A 22,205-nucleotide genomic window follows, 5' to 3' on the forward strand; every position below is an offset into this window, starting at 1 on the left:
ATGCATGTCTACTCAAAAGTAGGTCCCATTGAATTCAGTGCATCTTACTCCCGTATACACATGTATTGGATTGCAGGGTATAAAGTGCTAGGACTTTTTAAAATAACTCAAAGTAAACAAAATATCTGTTTTCAATTTTGTTGAAAGACAGCTCAGTCATTGCCAATTTAGTATCATCTTATGAAGAAATAAAAAGCCATCAATATTTTATTACATTTCAGCAACTGCACTTTTCTTGTCGATCTCTGGAAAATCTCCAAACATCAAAATACGATCCTAGTGATTCAGATTAGGCCTGTCTCCATGGCTTTGCAATGCTACTGGTTAATGGCAATTATTTTACTGGCAAATCTAGCAGATCTAATGCTATACCACTTTGCACTCCCCCCCCAAAAAAAAAATCCCCCAGAAGAATTAGACAAGTCACTAGCCAGCAGTAGACTATCACATAGATAGCACAGAACAGGGTACCTTCACATCAACATGAAAACCAGGCTTGTGGGCCTAGATAGGAGTCAGGCCTGCAGATCTCCCAGTCTCTTCTGTAGTGTTACACTGCCGTTCGAGTTGGCCGCCAATGGCACGGGCCCAGGGACACACAAAAATAATGTCTCTCTACTCTGGCTTGGAGCCCGCCTGCCTGTGTGCCAGGTAGGGCACAAAGGCTCCTCTGGGCGCCTCAGCTCCCTCCTTAGGTGACCGGCCAAGGGTTCAAGAGACAAGGGCGGCGGCGACACTGATGCAGCTCCTTGCCAACAGCACAAAGAAGCCTAGGTACGCCTCTGCATGGAACACTTGCAGAAATAGAAATTGGCCACCTTTGATCTACTCCCATTTTTTCCTTGTGTTTTGCTGCATGGGAAGTGTTGAAATAAGGAACGTTTGGCAATTCTACTCCCTGGTGATTTATGCTTCGAGTACTACAGTAGGCACGGCCGCCTGCCTTTGCTGGGGTGGGAGGTGGGGAGCACATAAAAAATGCCTCGTCAGCTGAAGGTCACGGAGACGTAATAATCTGCAGAGCCACTTTCCCTCCAGCTCTCTCGGTAATGGAATTAAGGCCCATTAATCTAGCGGGATGGCGAGAGCGGGAGGCGACTCTTCCTTAGAAGGGACACTTAGAAAAGTCAAAGAACTATCTCTGTGGCGGGGAGGGGGCGAAGAAGGCCAGAGGGGTGGGCAGCCACCTTGGTCAGAGGTGGCGGGATGTTGTCTCTCTCTCTCTCTTCCCCCGCCCCTTCTCGAGTCCAGGTTTGATGCTGCAAGGCGTGTCCGAGGCTCTGCTCATGTGATGGAGCAGGAGGGAGAGGCGGGCGGGAGGACCAGAGAGGAGCTTGTTCTTTCCTCCCCCCCCCCAGCTCTCTAAAGGAGTTTGCAGAAAGCTACTGGTTTCCTTCAGTCGCAGCTTGAGCGCTCTGCTGAGCGGCCGAGGCTGAGGCGAAGGGCGCAGCTGCCTGGACAGCTTCATTATCGCTCTCCTCTCTTTTATCATTCCTGGGCGGGAAGCGTCGGGTCTGGGCAGCGGAGGTGAGAGACCGGCGTCGCGAAGCAGCCGCTCACCGAAGAGAGCGAAGCCATGGGAGCCGGCAGCTCTGCGGAGCAGCGGAGCCCGCAGGACGGGGCCACTGCAGCAGAGGAGTCCCAGCCCGGCAGCCCTGCGGGAGAAGCGCCCACGGCGGCGGCGGCTGGGGCCGAGCCGGAGCAGCCGGAGGATCCCGCCAAGGTACGAGCCTCGCTGCCATGCTGCGCGCCTGGGAGAGCGCTAGGGGGGCTGGGGTGTGTGTGTTTTGAGGCCGCTCCGCCTCAGTCAACTCAAACTTTAGGGGGGCGCCTAAGCACCTGCGAAGGGGCTGGCGGGCACCTGCCTCCCCTTCGCCCCCCCCCGTCCGCGTCCTCTCCAACCCCCCCAAAAGGGGTGAAGTTTGGCGGGGTGGGGCGTGGCGGCCGCTCGGCTCGGTTCTCCTGAGGCGGGGAACTGCGCAACCGGCACCTCCGCAGTAATAAACTCCTCTCTTCCCTTTGTCTGTCAGAAGGGCGGCCAAAAAAAAGTACTTGGCGCAGGCGAAGGGTGGATGAGTAGCCGCCGAGGCGCTTCGGGGAGCCCCCAGGCCCCCCAGGAGCGCGGCCTGGCGTCGCCCCCCCCCGCAGATCACCTCATGCCCTCTTCCCTGGGCGCTTTTGGGGGCGCCCTATTGTATTTGGCTGTTTTGCATCTCCCCTAGTTTAGGCTCCTGTGCGCAAGGTATTGCGGTGGGGGGGGGGAGCGAGTTAAGGCAGCCTCCCCTCTTGGTTTTCCTTTTGTGTGTACGTACGGATTGGTGTGAGAAAAGACCCCACCCTATGGCCGGACGGCAGGGAGTGGACTGTGCTGTGCCAGGACTGCAGTCCTGCAGTCAGCCAGGGCTTGGTGGTACCCAGGGCTGCTGCAGTTGTAGCCTCTTTTCTTTCTCAGAGGATGAAAGTGAGAGGTGTGTGTAATCTGAAAGTGAGGGGTGGGAGTAAGAAAACAAACGGGAAACCCAGGACTAGTCCCTTGGTGTTTTCTGCACTGACAAGTGTTTAAAAAACCAGCTCTATCCTGCCCCCTCCTCATATCGATCTGCTTCAAAGTACAGCACGTGTTCAGAATAGACAAGTTATTGAATATTCTTCAGTGTTGCATATTATATGAATAATGTGTATGCATTGGTTGCAGCGAGATACTTGTAAATAAATGCCTGCAGTTTCTAGAACTACAGATATTCCTATAAGTAATAAGCTGTATCCTTAACTAACCAAATAATTTTACTGAATATCCTCATAAAAGTTACACATACAAATAGCAACAGAGAACTTAGAGAAGCAAAAAAGGCTCTCTTAATACACATTTTCTGTGCACTTTTTTGAGTTACATTTTGCAATTTTCCAGACAAAATTTCTTGTTTCGGATAAGGATGGTTTCTTGCATTATGCTATTTTTCTACCAATATTCCAATAAGTATTTTTCTTTACTTTTTAGAAAATAGTCAGGTTTATTAAGCACACTGATTTAGCTCAATAAAGTTATTTAAAAACAATTTAGATACTTATTTTAAACTCTAGATGGAATATTTCAAGCTTGCTGTTTTCCTAATCTAATGTGTGGGTGTTTCTAAAGCTTGAGAACTGGTTGTGACTTTGTTTTTGTGACCTTGAGTCTCAGATTTTTAACTCCCAGGAAGAATTTTCCATAGCTGCTGTCCTACAGTGTTCACTGTTGAGGGTGGTATTTTCAAAAGTGTTTTAAAAAAGAAGTTAAAATGGAACAAATAGTTTTAATAACTTGAAAGAAATATGTCTTCTGATGACACCTTTCCAAAGTAAAATTTCACAGTGTACGCACAGTTTGTTGCTGTGAGATAATTCAGCTACAGAAATGTAACTGCAGAAATCATGAAATGTGACCAAAGTATCTGACCAAGATGATAAAATAATGCTGGCTTCAAGCTTGAGAAAGAAAAATTCCTGCTAAGAAGGTCAAACCAGCGTCTCTTAAGCTATGTGAAAAAGCATAAATTATTTACTATGTTTCGAATCCTCTTGTACTTTAGGTTCCAGGAAGGGACTTACGCGTTTTTACCCACGTGATTCCAGTTGTTGGGAGAAAGATAAACCATATGACTATTTTAATATTAGCTGTGCCAGTGTCTAGAAAGAATTAATCAGAAAATGTTTATTCAGAAACATAAATATATTATTTTAAGTAACATCTAGCCAATAGTAATACATTTTAAAATGCAGTTGTTTGCATGACATCTTCTAGACCAGGGATAGGCAACATGGTGCCCTCCAGATATTGTGGACTGTAACTTGCCCTCAGTCCCAGCCAGCATGGCTAGTATGCAGGATGATACGCGTTGTAGTCCAAAACATATCGGGACCATCATTTTGGCTACTCCTGCGCAAGACCATATAAAATCAATTATACCACACCACATTAACCTGTTCAAGCACCAAAAAGCATGAGCTGCTAACAAAAGCACTTTATACTGAGTGAAAATAATGGAAAGTTCTGGTTCTTTCTCAAACTCCACTCCCATCCCTTCCATACACTTCTGTCCACTGTTCAGGTCAGTGTCTCCAGCAGAGCCAGGCCTGTTTTCTCAAACCTGTTCCTTCTTTCTGTTTTTCCAGATGGAGCCTCCAGTAACATTTTCCCACTACCAACCCAGAATAATTGTTTGTGGTTGTTCTGGGGAAAGAGGCTGCACATTTCCTTCTTCACTCCTGGTTATAATACTCATTAGACATTCAGCTGAATCAGACTAAGGGCTCATCTAGATTCCACTGAGTTTTTTTGCAAATGGTAGCTAACCAGATGTTTCTGGGAAGCCCACATGCATAGTACCAAATAAATGGCCCACTCCCATTTTTCTAGTATTGCAGTGGCAAATCAGGCACTCTCTTGATGTCATTGGACTACAGTTCTCATAATCCCTGACCATTGTCCAAGTTGGCCTGAGCTGATGGGAGATGGTATCCCAACAACATCTGAAGGGCCACAGGTTCCTCATCCCTGTTTTTGCAGCTGCTATTACACAGTCTTTGAACATAACCTTTGATAAACTTACCCTCCATTAATTTGTCTAACCCTTTTAAAAAGCCATCAAAGCTAAAGGATATCACATCTTGCAGTGATGGATTTCATAGAATCATAGAATCATAGAGTTCACAAGCTAATTCAATGTTTATGGCTGATTGGAATAATCAGACATACTGCCTATGCTTTCGACATGGGGGAGGAAAGGTATTGCTCCCCCCATGGTGACTCTTTAAGTGGTAACCAGGCCACCCAGTGTTGTTGGTGGTTGGAAGACTTTGCCTGCCCTTTAGGGTTGTACCCAAGTGCCACACTTTACCCCTCGCTTTCCAAAGAGAGTGAATGAATGAAAGATAGCCATTAATCTGCATAGAAAAAAATGCACACATTGGGATAGAGATAACTGTCCCAAGTCCCTGATTATCATAGTGCCTGTAATGAGAAGCAGGTTTCAATCTAAACAGTCCCAGTCTGCATTTTTTCCCCTTTGTCCAGTAAAGCTCAATTGGAACCTGAGAGGCATAGTAGCAACTAACTACAAAACCCTACCATGGCCTGGATGCTGTTTCTTAGAACATAGGTAAAATTGAGACAAGAGAATTGTCTTTTTGTAACTTCCTTTGGTATATGTGGATTGCAACAAGTATTCTGAGAGTTTGTGATGGCAGTCCCCTGCAGCACACAAAAGAATCATAGAAGTGGTGTGCTATGCTTCTACATAACTTTAAGGTGCTTAATTAACAGCATGTATACTGGCAGACTACTTTAGAATGTGTGCTGGAAATTCCCTATCATACCCCAGGGTATATGCTTCTACCCAATTTTTGATTCATATAAACTTAGCAGGTTGAGTTGCAGTAATTTTGAGCCATTCCTTAGAATGCATATTACATTGCCAGTAGTGAAGGAAATTATTTTGCCTCATGCACTAATGAGAGACCATAACTTTCTAGTGCAGTGGGCCTTGGGCCACTTTTAGGTGACCCTCAGTGCCTCAGGCTGACCGGGGCCTCCCCACTTGCCTACTGTGCCCCATAGCCTTTTAGTTGAACCAATGCCAGCATCAGGAGCGCCTTGCATATTGAGTAAGAGTGCATGGGGTGGAGTGGTATAAGTTGGAGGAGGGGACATCTCTTCTAACAAAGTGTTGGAGGTGTTGAAAGCCATTAAAAAGTGAGATTAAAAGTTATTTATTATTAATAACCTTAAAGATAAAAATAAATTAGGAATAGAAAGGAAGGGTGTGTGAGAGAATCTGTTATAGGAGGAAGAATAGAATATAAAATGACCACCAAGGAGGAATGGGAAGATGGCAGGTTATTTGGGGGGGTATGTGTGAAGGGGATAAGGTAAAAATTGAATGTAAAAGGAGACTGGGCTTCAGTTCTTTCCAGCTATTTCAATATTCTTAAGTGCTGCACTGACTATTCTGGAATAGCTACCTTTCCTGGTTCTAACATAGGTTAAAATCCATACTTCATACATTTAAAATTCATATATTACCTACAAGTAGCATTTGGGTAAGGGATAAATACTGTAATTTGTATTAAGTGACTTTAAATATGCATCACGCATTAAATAAAAGGGGATACACATACCCTTTTTCATTTAAAAGTGCACAGAATAAATTCAGGTACTGGACAATAAAAACAGTTTATGTTGGGAGTTGAGCAGGAATTTAGAGAAGTACAGTTGATGACCATTTTGTGCTGGGGGGATCCGTTCTTGACCCCTGTGTGTTTTAGCGCAGCGTGTATAAGCACGTTCCACTCCACCTTCGTTACACACCCTTTTAGTGACTTGTTTAGTGACGTTTCCAGTTTGCTTCCGGGTTTGGCGCCATGCACGATTGTGCATCATTTGGACGCACATTAATCAGTCATTGCCTGCACATGCAGACATACCCCAAATCTACCAGTATTGCCTATCTTTGATTTGTTGAAGTTAGTTTTTTTATAGTGTTATTCTTATTCTGGAAATCTGAAGTAAACATTTTATGCTGCAAGCATGTACACATACAGTGGTACCTTGGGATGCAAACAGGATCTGTTCCGAAGCCCTATTCTCATCCTGAACAGAACGTAAGATGTGTCTGCGTGTGTGCGGGTCGCGTTTCGCCGCTTCCGCACATGACATCATTTTGACCGTCTGCGTGAGCGACGAAACCCGGAAGTAACGCGCTCCGCGGCGACCCAGAAGTAACCAAAAAATACTTATCCTGAAGCGTATTTATCCCGAGGTATGACTGTACAGGCAGTTTCCCATTTATGTGGGGCTTATGTTCCAATGCACTGCATGTTTAGATAAAATTGCGTATATTGGGAACACCATTGTGAAAGGCTGCAAACACCCTCTGAACCTCTGGAAACTCTTGAAAAGCCATTCAGAAAACAAAAACTCCACCAAACTCCTCCACAGTTGCTCCCTCCAAACCTCCTTGCTCAAGCTCCAAGTCCCCACAGGCCTCAAAGGTTGGTGCAAAGGCTCCCAGGATTGCATTTGCAAAGGCTCCTGGGATTGCTAGAAGCTATTTTCGTGCCATTTTGCCATTTATACGCTCTTTTAGGGCTGTTTTTGCCCCTATTCCTGCCACTTCCTGGTTTGCTATGGTGTGCGCAGTTGTGCGTGTCTCAAATGTGCGTAAATGAGGAATTGCTGTAATTAATGACGCATGCATCACTTCTGCTCCTGTACTTCTGTAGCACTGGCAAAAGTTTAATCAGTTCCTCTTTGCAATTACCTACCTCTCCCACCCCGCTAAATCTTTCTCATGTTGTTTAAAACAGTCTAGTTATTGATTTTAAGTATGGTGGGTGATACTCAAAGATCATTGGACTTATTCATTCACTTCAGTGGGACTTCTCTGTGTATGAGTTGGATATCACTCTGAATAGAAATACTTGTATTATCCTGGCTTCAAAATTAAGACCTGCCTTCCAGATTATTTCACCCTTTTTAATCTAGGAAATGTAGAACTTTTCAGTATAGTAGCACCTCAGATTACGTAACCCCTCTGGTTACGTAAGCTTCAGGATGTGAAAGCGGCAAACCCGGAAGTATTTGACCGGATTTCAGCATGCGCAGAAGCGGTTCTCAGGTTGTGGAAACCTCAGGATCTGACCTGACCACTGGGACGGATCCCGTCCACAACCGGAGGTACCACTATACACTGAAACCGTCCTTAATGTGTCTATAGCATCAGTACTTTAGTTACTACAACATAATTTATTGAAAATCCACTAATGTATAAGTTCAAATAATAGATAGTTCTATGTTTCACTACAAAATATGCAAAGCATTATTTCACAACTTCTGGGAGCATTCTTAGGCCAATGCAAACTAAGAAATAGTTGGCAGGTCAGTTGCAGCATAATACATCACAGTAGTTGAATCTGAATCCCTGGTTCTGTTCCCGTATTTATCAATCTAAGAGAAGTTTACTTTCAGCTCTTTCTCTTAAAATGATTTATAATGTAAAGCCAGCTGCTTGATGACTTAAGCTCAGTAAGCTCATTCACCCATTGATCCTCAAAATACAGCACATTGAAACAGTGAGCGGTGGTAGAGGACAAGCACATTCCACATTACTGCTGCTGCCTTTCCTGGCCAAAGTTGCAGGAGTAAGGTAAAGGTAAAGGGACCCCTGACCATTAGGTCCAGTCGTGGACGACTCTGGGGTTGCGGCGCTCATCTCGCTTTAGTGGCCGAGGGAGCTGGCGTATAGCTTCCAGAGCAGCACATGAAAACGCTGTTTACCTTCCCGCCGGAGTGGTACCTATTTATCTACTTGCACTTTGACCACTTTGATGTGCTTTTGAACTGCTAGGTTGGCAGGAGCAGGGACCGAGCAGCGGGAGCTCATGATTGTATTCCAAGTAGTCACTCCTCGGTAAAACCTATGGTAAATTCTGCACTATTTAGTTACGTGAATCCACCTCACAATAGAGTTCTCTGGAATTTATTCTGACGAAATATATTTACAAGATGCTGGGTATCTTTTGAGGGACAGGGTGGATCCTGATATTACTATCAATGATCATGCTATCAACTCTGTCTGAGGAAACTCCACTCCACATATTGAACTTCCCCTGACTTGAGATCTACTGGGAAGGCCCTGCTGGTAGTTCCAGCTTTAAAGGACATCCTGGAGTTTATTACCCACCAAAGGACCTTCACAGAATTAGTATCCTAGTAGTGGTTTGCAGCCACCCTAGGGGCTTGACTGGCATCAGTATGGTTTAGCTTTAGGCACCAACAGGAAAACAGAACATTGGTGATTTTAATTGTTTTCTTTGTTAATTGCTTTATGTATGAATTGTTACTTGCTCTGGATTTTAGGATGAAGGGTAGGATATAAGGTTTTTAAAAAGAATAAAAATAAAATCTCTAAGTAGATTAAAAGCACAGTCCTATGCATAGAAGTGAGACCTGATCCTGTTGATGACTTAAGCTCATTGGGACTTGCTTCCAGGTAAGTGTGTATAGTGCTGCTGCCTAGTACACCAATTGACATGTTTGTCCAGAAGATGACTTTTATATTATATTTTGTGAGACCTTTACATTGTTTTCCAAACTGCAGTAATAATAGGAGAATTAATTATTAATGCTAATGTAACTACTTAGGCTTCCAGGATTCTATTTTTGCGCAGTCAAGTGAACAGCAAGATGGAAGGAAGTAATTTAGCACTTTACTTTAGTCTGTCCATTTCCATAGTTTGAATATTTAATCTTCCAATATAGTGTATCAATGTAGCGGAACTAGAGAATAATATCTATATAGTACTTGCAAAGTTTGGGAAACCTGTGACTATGTTGGGGTCTAAAAAGTTGCTTTGGCCTGCCAAAGAACTTGGGACTTTTGAAGCGTTAAGGCTTCTTATTTGAACAACAGACTGCAAACCATATCACATTCCCCTCAGTTTCCCATTGCAGAGATATAACACTTCAATAAGTTTTAAAACAATGGGGGAAACCTTTTTTGTTGGGTGGGATGGGGGGGGGAAATAGAGATTGAGTGAGAAATAGCTAATACTTCATTATGAAACTTAAGTTTACTTTGTTACTGAATTTATATGAAGTGTACTATTTGGTGTATTCATGACATCTTATATGTACGTGTTCTCCAAACAGTAATTGTAAATATGCCAAATGTTATATAGGCGGAGCAGCAAGCTGTTTCATCCTAATGTACCTAACTAGTTACAAAAAAGGAGATGAAAATAGCAAAAGGAATATTTTATTTTCTATCTTTCTAAATGGTATTTATTTTATTAAATTTATATACTACCTTTCATCCAATGATCTCAGGGTGGTGAACGATATAAAAATACAGTATAAATACAGGTATGTGGAACTCAACATTATCATGCAAAAACAAAAGAGATGTTTTTTATAGAAATACTCATTTTTTTCAACCTGGGACCCCACTTCAGAATTTACCTGAAGCAGCACCAGTTAATTTGTTTCACAGGTGAGCATGTGTAGTTTTGTATGTGCAGTAAATGTGAAGATCTTTGAATGGGGATATTAAGCTTTAGAAGTGTACCATGTACAGGACACGTGAAGAATACATTAGAACAAAGCAGCAGTTCTTCTTCCTAAACCTGGTTGAGAGAATGGGGTAGGAGGAGAATATTATTCCCCAAATACTAAATGGATGAGGGAGGGTCCTCTCACAGGAGGCATTCATTCCATTCATGTCATTATTCTATTCTGTCTGTTTCAGGTTTCTTGTGGTCTCAAAGGGAGCTTACTCCACAGTTTGAGAACTACTGTGTTAGTGAAAGCTTTAGCAAGCACAGAAGCTGAAGCCTTTCATATCAGGGCTCTGATTGGTAGATGTTAATGGAAGTTCTTCCTTTTCATTGAGTCATGCAATTTGCAACCTTATCCTAAACATATTATGATTTTCAAGACTACATACCCAGAGACACAATTGCTCACACAAAGGACTTTCTCTGTTTCCTTTCTAGCAGGTTTATAAATAGTCACCTCTCCTCACAAGGCCAATATACGCCAATAGCCCTGTGAGAAGGAAGAAGAGAAAAGAGAAGCAGGCAAAAAACAACATTAGGGTCTACCCTGGTCAGACTGCCCCCCCCCTCAAACTTTACTCTTTATCTTTACCTTGACTCTTTGTCATTTATTTTAATATTTTCAAATTGTAAACCACCTTGCGTATTTGGGCAGAATATAAATACAATAAATAGATAATAAACCTGGGAACCTTAGCAAACAGATTTATTTATTTATTTATACATACATTTATACATACATTTATTCTGTTAAAAATATTGTGAACATGTTGGGGAGATTTAGTTATGACACCCCTTGCCTGCAAGCTGGCAGCTTCTCACCCTTTTTTGAACACCCTGGTGGAGTGTTCCCTCGTCCTCCTCTTCTCTTCTCTCCCCTCTCCTTGGGAGTCTTTTGGGCAGCTGCAGCTGCTGCCCCAGTCTCTGAGCTGCCTCTCCTGCCCCAAAGAGGGCTGCTGCAACAAACAGCTGTGCAAGCCTTTGGGAAGCAGAGATGCAAGAGGGCATCAGAGGAGGGAGGGAAGGAAAGAGGGACAGAGGCCAGTGTTGCCCAGGGTGCCATGGCACACTGGTTGAAAACCACTACCCTAAGTGCATCATTTTACACTTGCTTACATTGATCCACATTTGCAATTTTAATTTCCTTTCACCCAGTTTGCAGAGAACCTTTTGGAGTTCTTCTCAATCCATTTTTGTTCTTAACACCCTAAACAATTTGCTGCAGTAAAGAGGGCGAGAAAGCTCCACTGTGCACATGGACAATTGTATATAGGTCACACTGATTCTTCAGAAGATGGTACACATACAGAAAGTCAGGACTAGTTTCATGGACATGAAATGCATAATGTATACCAGCCTCTTTTGAAATAGCAGTGTAAATATTTTCTTTGTAGGACTATAGTGTTGGTTTTTTTAAAAAAAAAATCTGTTGAGTGCATATGTTATGTATGTTGGCCAAGTGTAAATTACAGAATTTCAGTGCTTTTATTAACCAACCAGATTTCATTTCAAATGCTGTATAAGCATCAGTGCAGTAAATGGATAGGATTATCTTTGGTTATCAGAAATCCTATTAAGCAGCCTAATGTAATGTAAGCAGGGTTTAGTTAAACCTGAGTTTGTTAATCTATTCTATGAGTCAGCTTTTGTGTCCTGATTTCTTATGTAGTAAGAAAGGAATGTGTGTGAAATTATAAATGTATTTACAAGAGCATGGAGTGGATGGAATATTTAAAATAGCACCCCTGGCATTTCCCTAAAATTCTACTCAGTCTTCTTTTTTCACTGCCATTTATATAGGTAGCAAATTCTGCTTAGAACTATGAACTGAAAAATATTTTTTGAAGATATTGTATTTGTGACCTGTGCAACTGTTAAGAGTTATACAACTCTTGATTTCTATTTCTATGTCTATTCAAGTATTGGATATTAAGATAGAGTAAGCAACCTGTGTAACACTGAGTAGTGTGACCACTACATCCTTGGCAATGCTTTTGTATGTAGTGTGATGCTGCATAAGAAGTGGGTCTTCCATGCTATCTTCCTCTGTTGCCAGTATGACCTGTCATCACATAAAAAAGGATCTTAATGGTGGAACATACAGTATATTGTACAAAGTGTGGAGTCTTTTTGGCCCATCTTCAGAGGCATGAAATATTTAGAAGGCAAATGTTGCCTCCTAGAGATAAGAGACTGAAATGTAGTGTTGCTTATGAAGGGTACCACAGTCCTTTGCAGTCTTTTGGATCTCTACAGGAAAAGGCCTTGCCAAACAAGAACTCTCCTTTTCATTAGGATGTGCACAGGAATGCAGTCCTGAATAATGCAAATTTTGTGAATTGCACTGAAAATATGCAAAATGGTTTTATTTTGATAATGCTGGTGTGTTTTGAATTAATTTTTGAAGCTCCCATTCTGTATGAAGCATTGTGAATATTAAACTCAAGTAGACTATGATATCCATTCCTAAATTTGTAAAGAATAATCTGTTGCCAGCCATCCCTGGACATTTGTGGAACTGCAGCTGATATATAGCCTTTCAGCAATGGAGAAGAATGCTGGGAATGCTTAAACAATCTTGGAAATAGGTCATGGTTTAATAGAACTATACAAAAAGTCAATGATAGTTTCTCAAGAAGTTCTTGTGATCCTTGAAACTTATTATTAATATATACCTGACTAAATTATAAAATGAATACAGTGACTGAATCAGTTCATTAAACTTCCACAGACACTGACCATTAATTTTATAGTTATTTCTTAAGGATAGTTTTAAACTATTTTTAATTTTGTATATTAAACCAATTCCTTAGCAAAATAAAATTTAGCTGGTAGTAATGGTCACCTTTGACTGGACTTAATCGTCCAGGGGTCCTTTACCTTTCACCTTTACCAGGTCCCAAATAGCTGATATCCTAATAATGATAAAGCAATGTCTTTGTTTGCTTTTTCAAAATTGAAATAATTAAAAGACTCTGGTTTGTGATTGCAGCACACAGAATGCCTGACCATTTTTTTCCTGAGGCATCTCCAGGTAGGACTAGGAGAACCCACTCAGAAATCCAGAGGAGCTTCTGCCAGTCAGAGTAGACAGCACTGATCTAGATGTACGCATGATCTGATTTAATAAAAGGCAGTCCCCATGTTCTTATTTTCTTGCTGCAAACCCCCCTTGTTGCTGTGGTTGCACCTTGGGGGACAAATAGCTGTTTTTGGAAGACGTTTTTAATGGGGAAATGGAGGCAGGTAGGTAGGTTGGGTCCACCGCATCATTCCCATTTACTTCAGTATTTTTCTACATAATTAAAGGTAAAGGTAAAGGGATCCCTGACCATTAGGTCCAGTTGTGGCCAACTCTGGGGTTGCAGCACTTATCTCGCTTTATTGGCCAAGGGAGCCAACATACAGCTTCCGGGTCTTGTGGCCAGCATGACTAAGCTGCTTCTAGCGAACCAGAGCAGCGCACAGAAACACCGTTGACCTTCCTGCCAGAGCAGTCCCTATTTATCTACGTGCACTTTGACATGCTTTCGAACTGCTAGGTTGGCAGGAGCAGGGACCGAGCAACGGGAGCTCACCCCGTCGCGGGGATTCGAACTGCCTACCTTCTGATCGGCAAGTCCTAGGCTCTGCGTCCCTTTTCTACATAAGTACTTAGTGCCAACTGGGTCCCAGCTTTCCTTAGCACTCATTTGGATTTCTTGGTTCACTTCAGATCCATTTAGATCAATAGATCCACCAGCAATAGGTTTGTTTTAAAGGTTTTCCAGTGCTTATATGGGGGCAGCCATGTATGTATGGGCATTGAAAGTGCATAGTGTCAAGGAGCCCTGTCTGCTAGCTGCTCAGGCTGTGGGTAGCTCACTGCACTATTCTGAAGGGTTTAAAGTGGGGTGGGGAATTGTGGCGCAGAGCAGAGCGACAACACACACAAATGCTTTTCAGTGTAAAGCATTTTTTAAAAAAGACTTTCAATTAAACATCTGCTTGTAAATGGGAGAGGATGGACTTAACGCTGTCCACTTTGAGAACAGGAGTGGGCCAGACTTTAATGGGTCTGTCCATCCCTAGCTCCAGCCAGCAGGATCAGTAATCAAAAGTCTAGTCCACAACATGGAGGGCACCAGATTGACTACCCCTGACATAGTCGCTCTTTCGTTTGAAATGTGTAAGTCAGAAACAGAGGAAATAAAAGAGTTGTTTGTACCTTGTCTATGTATACATATTTGTGTGTGTCTGTGTGTATGTATGCCTAGGATGTTCATTTGTGTGTAGTTGGAAAGATGGCTTATGAAAACCTGTAGCTAGCCTTGGCAGTTGTCTGGTATATAAGCTGCAGATAATGTATGCCACTGTGGTGTGATTCAGATATAATGCTGGTTCCCAGCAAAATAATGGCTTGCAAATGGGGAGGCAACTACATGGATATTGCACACTCTCTTTCCTTCTTTGGAGAAATTTCTGCGTGGTATCATGGTAAAACAAACTAGATTTCTCTGCACCCTATTTTTCTCTTCATATTTTTCTCTTCTCTGGTTTACAGGGAATCCTGGCTTGTATTAAGGCTATGTAACATAAGTCAATGGTGTGGGAGGTGCTACTGCTTTATATTCTTACTGCTTTTGAGGTCATAAAGTAGCAAAAGCACCTTGCAATCATATTGTCTGGGAACTAAAAAATCAATACACTATTCAGTCCAGACATTTGTGGAATAAAGGTTAAGTTTCTTCTACTTAGCTAGAAAGGTTATGCAGACAACAGGCAATAGGTGCACACCCACACCCACCCACCCACCCGCTGAATTGATGCACACTAACATGACACTGAACTTCTAAAAATACTTGTCTTTATAAAATTAAAAATATAAAAGTACATTGAATAATGTTAACTCTTGAAACTTTTATCACTACCATAGCAAAAACAGTGGTTTCTGCTGTGGTTGCTACCCTGTCATTTGTTATTTTAACGCTGTGTTATTTTAATCTGTGTTAAAATAACAAATTGTTATTTGTTATTTTAACACAGATGTCCTGGGCTGTCTCATCCCATAAAACATTCTTACTACAGGGAAACCAAGGAATGTGGTTCAAGTGTTCTCAATTCCTAGACCAATAAACGAACTATAGGGTATTGACTAAGAGGACATCTCTGACTCTGCTCTATCTCTTATCTTGAAAAGGAGGGAAAGGAGATCAGCACTTTTACAGCACACCTAGAACTTCCCCTGTGCCAGCACTTCAACTAGGGGTCAGATACAGTACATTTTTGGGGATCCTGTGAGAGGGAAAACATATATGACAGCAACAGAATATGTATGTCCATTCTTATGATCTGGTGCTTTAGTACCAGACTCACATGTTTCATCTTCTAAGATTTCAGTTCTTGGACTATGTATTAGCTACAAACACATTGTTCCGTTTCCTCAGTCCTTCATGATTTACATTACCTATTTAATGACTTTTTTAATGACTTGCCACAAGCCTCCATGTAATGCACCGATAAATTCTAGGCAGTAGAAATTCTTTGCATTTTTCACTAGCAAGGAAGGAATGCTTCAGGATTAGATTCTCAACAGGTGACGCAAATGCTCAAATTGTCTTGGAACACAGTACCCCACTGCACCTCTCTAGGTTGAATGGTGTTTGATTTAAGCAGCTTTATTGCTAATAGAAGGATTAACTACACTTCATCTGGGGTGCTTTTTTGGGGGGGTGTATTTAAATATTTTTTTGAGGGGAGTCTAGTCAGCAGCGATGGAGTTACTAGGTGCATCATCTTTTTACTAGTCTTAAACAGGAGCAAAATATAAAAGTCCAAGATGACTGTAATCTACAGTGTACTTATTGTGAACTGCTTCTCTGTTTATTATGTGCAAATAGTCTGTGCTGATACTCTGCAGTACTCCCAAATCATGGTATATTTCCTCTTTGACTCCTGGTAGTGAACAAGTTGCCTGCCTTTACTGTAGAGCTAAGTTGATCAAGGGCTCATGTGTGATCTTTAGTAATGCAAAATATTACACCACATGCACCTCACAAATCACTGAAAGTGGGGGTGGGGTGGGAATGCATGGGCAGAAGTTGCTTTTATCACAGGATTTTGGAGAGCGTCTATAATAGTCCTCAGTCACATCCCACCCGCCCTTGCCAAGGGTACACTTTGATTCCCAAGGTTCTATGTCAAATGAAGTCCAGCTTACCTCAGCAGAACTTTTAATGAGAGGACCTATTTGTCTTGTTCAGATGATAAACCAAACCATTGTTCAAATTTCAGTCCCCAGATGTTGCTAGACTACAACTCCCATTGCCATTGACCACTGACTGAGCTGGCTGGAGGTGATGGGAATTCTAGTCCAGCAACATCTGGAGTCTAATGTTGAGGAATGTGTATTGTGAATGATGTGCAGTGACTATTGGTCTTGTATGCTCCCTTTTCTCCTTTAATTGTGATTTTCCACTTTCACTTTTGACTCAGTTTGGTCCTAATGTGTTATAACTAGAATTTGAAAAAATACAATTCCCTAAATGAGGGGAGAAACTTTCTTTCTCTTTGTGTACAAAGGATTGGGTGAGCTCGTGGTTCACTGTGGCTTGTTCATGATGATCTAAGCCATGGTTTAGATTAGGATCTGAACCAAGTCATTAAGGACTAGTGCGCTTTACAGTAAATATAATTTTGGAAATAAACCAGGAGTGGAAAATGAAATTGTATTTTACTTTAGTAAAGTTGTTCAGATAAAAAGCTGCAGGAATTTGTATTAATTTGGTGACAATTTGTTAAAAATTATTGAAAAGCAATAAAAAATAATTGGTAAAAAAAGAAATTATCTATAGGTTAGGAAGCTTACATTGTGGTCCAAGTAATAAGTGATGATTATTGTGTGTATAGTTAGTTCTTTTTGTTGATGAAGTATAAGATGGGGAAATCTGCAACTGCTGACTATTCAAAAGTTCCATTTTGAATAGGTTGCTTCTCTCTTTTACATTTTGTGTTTCATGCCAGTTGGGATATACACAACTCAAATTCAGTTTACATAATGCTGTATCTTAAAATGGCCCTGCTTAAAGACAATACATTAAGATAGTGGGTGTTCAGTAAATTTATACTTAACACTATGTGCCCTATTAAATCATAGACTTGACTAACTTAAGTCTATTTATTTCAATGGGTCTACTCTCAGTATGCAACTCATTGGTTCATTTGAACAGCTCTATTACCAAGACCTATCTTTTCAAAAAATGTAGTTACTTTGGCTGAAAATAGTATAGAAGAGAAGGAAGGAGTACAGTTGACAGCAGATCATGGAGTTGGAATTATGGAAGGAGAATTTTATGCTCGCCATTATTCTAACTGCTGGCTGCTGGAAACTTGGGCCTTACCTTCATTTCTGGGTACTCGCTGATAGCAGTGGTTCAGTTTTAGAAGTATTGTGACATACTATAGTTATGCCTTTGAGATCATACATCCTTGAGCACCCTTTGTTCCACTATGCTAACTTAATTGTGTCTATGCTAGCGAGTGAAAATGTTTTTACCGCCCCCCGCCCCCCCACATATATCCTTGAAATTGTTTCTCATCCACCTTGTTTTAGTCCTACAAAATTGACTATAATAGAAATATGTTTTTCAAAGCTTTTTGAGTCTTTCTCTCTGGAATGCTTATTGGGAATTCTTTGGAAAATAAAGTTACTCAATGATCCAGGATCGTTTTGATGTCTAACGAGAATACTTTACTGTTAAAGAATGTATTGTATTGCCTTTAGGGATTGAATAACTTGACTGTGATTTGTTCTGACATTTGGCAGTTGTATTATGACCACAGCAGTAGTTGCCTTTCTTTCAAATTTTTCCTTAATTGGAAATGGATACACAAGGGAATATTGTGTCTTCTTCCAGCCTTGAACAGTTATGCACTGTAGTAAAGTTCCCAAGGGAAAAACTGTTAATGTTGGTTTGAAACTCCCACAGCAGTGTTTTCAGGCAGTACATATGACAGATGATTATACAGTGTTGATAGAAATGTGCTGTTTATCCATATTGATCTCAATTGTGAATAAGGCAACTTCAGTATATGTGCTTGTTCTAAAACAAAGTGCTTTGGAAAGTACTTAACTTTTAAAACTGGAATACTTTATTCAGAAATGCTTGCCAAGACTTTACTGAACAAATGATGTCTGTTTTTATCCATGTGTACTATTGGTACTGAATTCATATGATATGGAACATATTTTTATTTTTTAATATTTATTAAATTTATAGAATACTTCACAGGATAAAGCTGCTGAAGTGGTGTACAGGGCAAAAAAGGAATAAAAGCAGAAACACAAGCTCTAAAACAGTAAAGCCATCCATATAAACTGAAACCAATGAAACCATTCCATCAGTTACAAAACTGGTATTCCATAAATTACTGGATTACACCTAAGGGAAAGCTTTCCTAAACAAAAATGTTTTTATTAGGCATCTAAACATCATACTAGGTGGCTGTTTGATTTCAGCTACTAATTTCAGAGAGCTGGAACGGGAACACTAAAAGCGCGAATTCTGGTACAAACGAAATGCATCTCTGGGGTACATTGTGCTCTCAGCAGTGCCCATCTGAGGAGGGAGCACTTGCTGGGTATGGATATAGTGGGCAGAGCAGTCCCTTAGATATCATGGTCCCACGTTGTTTAGGACTTTAAAAACAGCAGGGCCTTGAACTGTACCTGGTAGCATATTGGCAGCCAGTGCAACTCCTTCAGCAGAGGTGTTATATGGTACTGATGGGAGTACCCCAGTAAATAATCCAGCTGATGTATTCTGCTCCACCTTTAGTTTTTGAGTTAAGCCCAAGGGAAGCCCTACATAAAGCGCGGCACAGTAATCCAGTCTTGAGGTTACCAATGCCATGATCACAGTGGCCAAGCTATTTTGGTCCAGGTATGACTGTAGCTATCTTACTAACCAAAGCTGCTTTAAAGCATTCCTAGCCACTGAGACCTTATGTGCCTCAGGTGACAAAGATGGATTCAGGAGCCCCCTCCTCCAATTAATATTCCTGTTTCTTCAGAGGGAGTGGAACCCTATTCAAAACAGGTGACTGACTTACGTACCTCCCAAACACAAAAACACTAATTCACTGGGTATATGGATGACACTTTATTTCATATCCCATATTGACTGCTCCTAGTGGCTTCATAATAGATGTTAAATAGCCTTGAGGACAAAATAGTGCCCTGGAACACCCAGTTACATAATTGTCACTCTTTGGAACTGACCCTAAAGGTAACACCGGAACCACCATAGAACAGTGTCCCTGGGATCCATCTCACAGAGCTAGTCCAGGACAATACCATGGTTGATGGTATCAAAAGCCATGGAGAGATCAAGCAAAAGAAGCAGTGTTGCACTACCTTTGTCCCTCTCCCAGTAGAGGTCATCCATTGGGGTAGATTGAGTCCTGAAACCAGGTCTCAATAATTCGTTTTGTCCAAGAATGCCAGCAGCTGGTCTGTCACTTAAATCATTTTTGAAACTTATTACCATTAAAAAAATTATCCTCTGTTGATGTCTTATTATATGTCAAAAATATTTTACTAAAATTGGACAAGTAGCAGGTTATTCCCCCCACCCATGTTAAGTGAAACAGCTCCTAAAACAGAATTGGTCAAAGAAAAGCTGCCTTCTTTTTTCAAATATTGAATAATTTATTAATTGGTGGTGATTTTTGACATTAAGGAAATGTATTTGAAGTTTAGGCAATTTTCTTTAAACAATTTGTCATGTTTAATCCCCAACCCGTGTACAGGATACATGTGCTTATTGAAGAGACGGATGAAACATATTCTTGAGACCTTTGTTTCTGTGCAAATGCATATAGAGAAAATATAATGGAAATTTGTTTTTGAAAGAAAGTTGACTTTTTAAAGAGGAATAGGAAGAACTTACAAAAATTGTATACCCCCAATATAATCAAGCAGTATATAAATGTTGTGAAATAGAGAAAAATAAATATATTCAATTCATTCTTTTGAATCTTTAATATGCTGCCTTGTAAATATTTGTTTTCTTAAATACACGGATTGTTTAAAGACACAGTTAAGTCATGGGTTTACAGAACAGCTGAAAATGCTTTCCTTTGTTGAATGTCTAAATACATCCAAATCAATAAACTGTTCCTTGTCTGTGGTTTCTCCTTGTAAGGCTGTAGTCAGTATCCATTTTAGTGGCTTTAGCAGAGGTGAGAATCACAGGGAGCTTGAAGTCAGTTTCCCCTTTGTTTTGTAACTGATGATTAGAATAACACAGATTTAGGACAGGCAAATTATATTTGGAATCTGGTACTGTTATTTACAGTACTTGCAATGAAGCTTTGACCCACACCCTTGCTCTGCAAAGCATTCTCATTTTCTTGTAGACACACAAACATATTTTATAAGGGAATCCCTGCTTTCTGTTTATCTCTCCTCTTTGTATGTGAAGGGTACATGTGGTATTTTTAGCTGACCTTGGAGAAGATGCATAATTAAAAGCCTTCTTAGTAAGCAATTCTGATGTGGCTGAGGCAATGCAGTTCCATTCTTACTGCATTCACATTCTCTGTGGTCCATTCTTACAGCTAGTCCCCTCCCCATTTTTTTTAGTGCCAAGGTAAACCTAAAAGAAAATAACAGTTGAACAAAACTGGGAAATGTATCTTTTGTTATATTTAGGAATATTTATTTGTACCTATTAACCAGAATTCTTGAGGTAGCTTGGAAAATATTTAGAACACAATAAATAGATACTAAGGTAGGACAGAGGTGTATATAATCCCCACCCACATGGTTTCCCAGTGTTACCCGAGCACAATGAAAACAGCACTGGAATCCACCCATAGTTATATATTCAGATGTATCAAGGATTATTCTTATGTGGATACATTCTTTAAAGTTATAATTGGATTTATTCTACAAATTCCCATCCATTCCTAAATTAATTCACACACACACACATTTTCATTTTCAGGTTTACAAACAACAAGAAAGAACACATTTAAAATATAAGCATTGAATCCCTTTTGACTTCCCTTCCCCCTTTTGTAGGTCCTTGTGCCGGCATTTTCTCTTGCATCTCCACTATTACTCCAATTTTATCAAGTTTATAAATAATCCATAATTCAGCTTTTAGCTACAAGTGTTATATCAATCCTACTAATTATTTAATCCTACTAAGGATTTTAATTGTTTACAATAGTTTTTTAAGATACAATATATACCGTACTTTTCCCATTTCTTATTAAAATATAAATCTTCCAGGTTCCTAATTCTTCTGGTCAGTTTTGTCATTTCAGCATAACTATCAGTTTTATCTGCCATTCTTCTTTGGTAGGGACTGTCTTTTCTTTCCATCTCTGGGCTAACAAAAGTTCAGGCAGCTTTATATACATTTCCTTAATGTCCAAAATCACCACCAATTAATAAATGATCTCTTCTGGCCACTTGGATTTTCGGCACCTAGAATTCCTAAAAGAAAAGCTTCTGGTTTCTTAGAAAAGGTTATTTTGAACATTTTTTTCAACTCATTATATATCATCTCCTAGAATTCTTTTACTACTTAACATGCTCACTACATGTGATAAAGGGTGCCCTCTTTTTCTTTACATTTCCAGCATGCATTGATCTTGATTTATACATTTTAGCTAATTTACTGGAAGTTAAATACCAACAGCACACCATTTTCATATTGTTTTCTTTCACAGTATCGCATGCTGTAAACTTTAAATCCTGGTTCTATAACGTCTCCCATGCTGCCCATTCTTAAATTAATTCTTTTGCAGAGTTATTTGTTCCAGGCAATAAATTACTTTGTCTGAACATTAGTAAGACTGTCTGCGTGCATCTTGATGAAGAAATGTGGCTTTGAGCTCATGCCTATCCCTTGCCCCCCTTGATGTTGATGTCTGGAGGGATTAGGATGGAATATCAGTGTTTCTCTCCTAGCCTCCATGGAAGTCGCAGCTGTGCCTGCAGATCTCCCAAGGGCCCAATCCTTACATCACTCATCTATGCCAGATGGGAGCTGCCATAGCACAAATATGAAAAAACCCACCTCCACCTTGTATCCTGGCCAACACAACCAGTGGAGTCTAGG

General features: G+C 40.7%; 1 protein-coding gene across 2 annotated transcripts in view; it reads left to right on the forward strand.

Moving 5' to 3' along the window:
• The first annotated feature begins 1,294 nt into the window (after positions 1 to 1,294).
• AKAP12 (A-kinase anchoring protein 12) overlaps positions 1,295 to 22,205 on the forward strand; it is a 58,300-nt gene continuing 37,389 nt past the window's right edge. For both annotated transcript variants that reach the window (XM_053382160.1, XM_053382161.1), the window contains exon 1: positions 1,295 to 1,723. In XM_053382160.1, the coding sequence (XP_053238135.1) occupies positions 1,577 to 1,723 (147 nt within the window). In that variant the 5' untranslated portion in view covers positions 1,295 to 1,576. The remainder of the gene's footprint in view (positions 1,724 to 22,205) is intronic.

Source organism: Podarcis raffonei, chromosome 3, assembly GCF_027172205.1.
Source record: "Podarcis raffonei isolate rPodRaf1 chromosome 3, rPodRaf1.pri, whole genome shotgun sequence".
In the NCBI taxonomy this organism is placed as follows: domain Eukaryota; kingdom Metazoa; phylum Chordata; class Lepidosauria; order Squamata; family Lacertidae; genus Podarcis; species Podarcis raffonei.